A 5,114-nucleotide genomic window follows, 5' to 3' on the forward strand; every position below is an offset into this window, starting at 1 on the left:
AAAAGCACTTTTGAGCAACAATTAATATTTGACCAAACTTTTTCTTTCTACTTCTAAAAAACTGCTTTTGTTCCTACTCAAAAGCACTTTTTTTCTTTTTAAAAGCTTGGCCAAACAGTCTAGATATGTCTTTGAGGCCATGCAACTTGCAAGCATCTCGAATTCTAGATACACCTGAGTACATATAGAAACATGAACCCTATAGATCTTTGAAACCAATACGCAGAACTTCGGGCAAGTGTAGAAAGCTCTCTCTGTCTTTCAGAAGAGAAAATTCCAACAAGCTATCAGTTACATCTAGGTGAGCAAACAACTTTTTGCTATTTCTACAAAACCAACTAAACATAATGCCTTCACTATTGCAACACATGCTATGCATTGTAAACCTGCATGCTGAAGGAGATACATAAATCACCAAAGACATTGCCTATTATTACAAATTTTGAAGCAGATAACTGGTAGCTAGCAATAACAATAAATGGTGGTAAGCAACAGATATGTTGGCAGAGTCGGTACTCATATCACTACTTCCTCTGGTTTTGAATCTTTTTCTTTGTTAGCTTCTTTTTCCAAGTATTCTGCTTCAATTGTCTCCTTCAGAATGAAAAGTCTCTGAATAACAACAGGTTGATTTATCTGCTTGGCTTCCCTAATTTCAGTCTCTTCTTTATTCAGGTTGTACGCGTCAAGCATGATTTTAATCCACTTGTGCAGCTCTTTTGGAGTTCTGCTCCACACAACAAAGAAAATAAGTTTTGAGGTGCGTCATAACCCATGCAAATACCAACTAATTCCTAGATTATCTAAATGAATATCATGAATTCTTCCGACAAGAAAGCGCTAAGCTCTTACGTATAAATAGCATTAGGATCCTTAGCATCATGTTCATGACCAGGACTGAAAGCTGTTGCCAATGCTGAGAATCGCTCTTCAGGATCTGTGATGTTTAGCAAGTACTTAAGCAACTTTATTTCTTTTGGTGCCATACTCCTTAGACTACTTTGTGTAGCCTTGTATAGACGGTGCATTATCTCCTTTACCTACACCCATATGTCAGCATCAGCTCTAGTAAAAATTATCTGGGACTTCAACTGAATAAAAGATTTCCATCAGAGGGAGGGAAATTCGAGTACAAGATAGAACATATTTAACATTTGGGACAGATATGGTTTAAATTACTGAAGTCAAATTGGCCTATATAGTTAAAGAAAAGGAGGAAAACAGAAGAACGTCTAGAATAAGGCTACTGCTAACATTTTCAGGATAAATTGATAAGTGGACTCCACAAATTACTTGTGCAAACACAACCAATGGTTTAGTTAAAACATATTTTCATCTGAAGACATTTTCCAGTTTTTACAATTATATTGAAGTCCTCCCTTTCACCCCCTCCAAATAGAATAAGAAGAAAGCATGAGGACATGGAATTTAATTTAAGACAATTGAAAAACAGTTAAATTTACTTAATTGGAACCAATGGCATCGAATGGCCCAGGAATTATGAGTAGCTTCAGGATGTTCTACACTTTCTAAACTGTATAGTAGTATTCCTCGTTGCAATTGTCATACTACTAATGTTTTTCTTGTATATGAGCTACAGGTTCTAATAAACCATCTACTCCCCACATAGCATGTTACGTGATAATTTCATTGGCACAAAGTTTTGACATGTACATCATATTGGTGTCAAATGTTTTGGAATATAGCACATGGAATGTGTGCCAAAAATCGGAATAGAAGGAGTTTACTATTCAACATAGAAGAATGTCTGCAACTGTACATCTTTTTTTTTTTTTCCAATCAAAATATCCACCATGGTTTTGGGGGGGGGGGGGGTTAGGCTATACCCCAACCTGTATATACATCCATACCATCAATCCTCAAGTCTCCAAAAACGAAAAGCAGTCATATTTTATTTTTCTTTTTTTAAAAGAAATTAAAAACAAGGAAAAAAGGAGAACTACTAATAGGAAAATTCAAATAGGGGTATCAAATAGATGGATTGACTTAAGTTGAGGCACATTAAAAGGGGTGAAGTTAATAATCGGGTCATGACCAACACACCCAATGTTTGCTTGGATTAAAATGGATTAAGAAACTAGTCATAATCCAGCTAGTCCAACTCGAGTTTGGGATCGTCACAATTCATGAATCAAACATAGGTTGGATCTCGTCAGGTTTGGATGAGTTAAAACGAATTGAGTCAATAAACGTAACATGGCCCAACTTAAGTTTGAATACCATATGCTTTTATTGATCAAAATTGACACCCCTAAAGCCCTGATGGGCATACTCCACCAATCCATATATTCCAACATGACAAACAATGATGTAAAACTATTTCAACATCACAATAACCGAAAAAACACATTTCAACAATCTCAAAGTGCTTAAAACAAATATAACCGTATCATAATTTGGTTAGGACGGTTAAATAAGTTGCAACTTAACAGTGCACATCCCGAATTTGACAAGTGCGAGTTCTCTCTATTTCACTAGGGTACAACTTGAATGCACAAACTATAAATTTCCTAGCACATTAATGGATGTGGGAGAAAAAATGAAGTAGGAAAACCATTTATATATGTGCAATATGAAAGAGTCCATCTTCTTGACAAGTTTAAGACACAAAACAAATCCAGAACAGTTTATGGAACATCATCAACATTACAATAATGTCTAGTCCATAACACTGTTTGGACAAATTATAAGTTCCTGAACATATGACGAAATTCAGCATTTCACTTCAAAAAATAGATCAACAAGGAAATCTCTTGTTTGTGAATCAAGTGGAGTAGACTACAAAAGTCCATACCTCATTTCTCATGGTAGAGGATTCTTTTGCTGAAGCCCAAGCACCATTTATCAGCAGGACCAAAGAAGAGTCAAGTTCTTTAGACTTGGCAAGGCTTTTAATCTTCTCACATGATGCATCAATTGATGGAGAGTTCAAGATGTCATCAAATTTGGCCTGGGCGGTATCTAGTGTTCCCACAATCTCCAATGTGTTATCATAAGCACTGACTGCAGACAAGCATCTAGTCCCAAGTCTGGCAATTGCTGCTCATAAAAAGTTCACAAAATATGATAACGTGAAATAACCACTAAATCAATAACATGATCTTTATCATAAAATAAATAAACAAAATGAATGACATGCTCATTAGATACCTCTTAGAACAGACAAGACTTCGAGCTAAGAGGAAAGGGAAAAAAGGACTTATACAGGCTGATCAGTTTTGTGCCTATTGGGGCTTTAAGCCCGAAGTGGATTAAAGCAAGCTCCTTAGTGCAGAAAGGCGCAAATGAGGACAAAAATTAGAAATATATGTTATGCAGAGTCCAAGAAAGCGAAATAAAAATCTGCAATTAAGTGAACTACATAAAGTATGATTCCAATTAATTAAAAAACATCTTAATTTATAATTCTACTGCAAAGAGCAAGTTTAGGTTTCTAATTTAGATTGATACTGGTGACTATCCATCTTATTCTAAATTTCTAACTTCCTAATCTCAGTTCGTAATCACTGACATATTCGTCCATAATGATTCCTTAACAATTGATATTTCATTTCGCCAGCTATACTTATCCTTAGTCTGGCCCTCTTTAGAACAAAGCCCGTCGGCATCGAGACACACCTTAATAACTTAGTGTGTGCACTGAGCTTCAGGGCTTAAGCGCCCCCAGAAACAAGCTTTTAACTAATAATTGGTTGCAAGCCTGACTGCTTTAGCTTGAACAGTATGCCATGAAAATATAGTCCAATTTCATTTTTATAGCAGAAAAGTTCAGAATGCAGCAGCATGCTGCAAAACGATTTTGATTCCCTTGAATTGCAAACATCATATAACTAAGACCAATAGAGCTAAAATAAAATTAATGCCTTAAGTGAAAGACACTTTACCATCCCGCTCCTCCAAGCTATCATAAACTTCTGAAAGCAGAGTCAAATGACGAAAGAATTCACCAGTGAAGTCCTTGCGCCTCTTAGTAACGATTGCATTCAAATCCCTCGGGTTATCTTGTATCTCTTTGAGAAGTTCAGTATGCCTTTCCAGTTCATCATCAATCTGCAAATGGCTCATTCCTGATCAAGAACAACTTGGGAATATCCAAAACTAAAGCCTTTACCGAACTAAAACCACATAAATATTCAAAGCCAAAGCCTTTCCAAAGTAAAACACTGACTTCTCATTTTCAACCATCAACTGAAATATGCATTAAAGGAAATTCAACATACCTTCCTAACTTTTCTAGCCAAGCTAATTAATTTCTCCTTCATTTGAGAATCAGCTTCTGAATCAGCTCGAGTTTGACACCGACTGTAAAATCTATCCCTGTATTTTTTCCATTCTTCTCTAAAAACCAAGTACTTTTTCCATTCTTTTGACTTGGGTTTTTCATTTAGGAATAAATCAATCATTTTATCACAAAACTGAGTAATTGTATATCCCTGAGCAACTTCAACATCACCTTCTCCCTCCACTGAAGTAGCAGCTACACCACTGGCCAATACCTCTAAAAAGGAACCATAAAAAAAATTATAAATCAAGAAAAGTGAAAAAAATAAAAAGATAACAATAAAAGAAAAGATGACAAAGTAGTTACTGGTTAATGGGGTTTTAGTACTAGTTCTAGTTGGTGTTCTTGATGCTGATTTCTTGGAATTCTCTAAGGGCAAAGCCAGAGATTTGGGAGAAACTAAGGGTAATATTACTGCATTGGAAGGTGAAAAGGGGGTGTGAAAGATTGAGAGATTTGTGGTGGCGGAAATTGATGTATCCAAGCTGAGAAAATGGGTCATGCTTCACTATTGGGAGCTGAGACAAAACTCCAACAATGGCTAATTCCTGATTTCTGATTTCCTTTTCTCGTCTCCGGACTAGATAAGTCATGCTTCTGCGACGTCGTATTTACCTTGCACTTGCTAAAACCCTTCTAAAACCCCTTTAGTGTTGTCTTTGTCTTTTAAGGCCCTTCATTTTTCTTTCTTCTTTTTTCTCTTTTCTTTGTGTTTTCGTTAATACAAATAATCAACATTTGGATGAGTACTTACTTCTATTAATGACTGTTGGAATGATTACTTAAAATGGAATTTGTAAGTTTTGAAATG

At 35.8% G+C, this 5,114-nt stretch overlaps 1 protein-coding gene across 1 annotated transcript; it reads right to left on the bottom strand.

Moving 5' to 3' along the window:
• Window positions 1-232: 232 nt before the first annotated feature.
• On the bottom strand, window positions 233-4,912 carry LOC107831445 (uncharacterized protein At4g37920). Its single transcript, XM_016659211.2, has 6 exons — window positions 4,610-4,912; window positions 4,242-4,519; window positions 3,906-4,071; window positions 2,816-3,060; window positions 853-1,040; window positions 233-727 (listed from the first exon to the last, which is right to left on the bottom strand). Exons 1-6 carry the CDS (start codon window positions 4,803-4,805, stop codon window positions 517-519), a joined length of 1,284 nt encoding a protein of 427 aa, XP_016514697.1. The 5' UTR covers window positions 4,806-4,912; the 3' UTR covers window positions 233-516.
• Window positions 4,913-5,114: the final 202 nt, after the last annotated feature.

Source organism: Nicotiana tabacum, chromosome 17 (assembly GCF_000715075.1).
Source record: "Nicotiana tabacum cultivar K326 chromosome 17, ASM71507v2, whole genome shotgun sequence".
Taxonomy (NCBI): domain Eukaryota; kingdom Viridiplantae; phylum Streptophyta; class Magnoliopsida; order Solanales; family Solanaceae; genus Nicotiana; species Nicotiana tabacum.

Bases quoted from the DNA above. Each gene is read 5' to 3' on its own strand.
- LOC107831445 (XM_016659211.2), bottom strand. From the start codon at position 4,805: ATGACCCATTTTCTCAGCTTGGATACATCAATTTCCGCCACCACAAAT. The intron at 3,061-3,905 runs GTAAAGTGTCTT...TTTTATGAGCAG, and splicing joins TAGCTTGGAGGAGCGGGATG to CAATTGCCAGACTTGGGACT. The intron at 1,041-2,815 runs GTATGGACTTTT...ATATGGGTGTAG, and splicing joins CCTCTACCATGAGAAATGAG to GTAAAGGAGATAATGCACCG.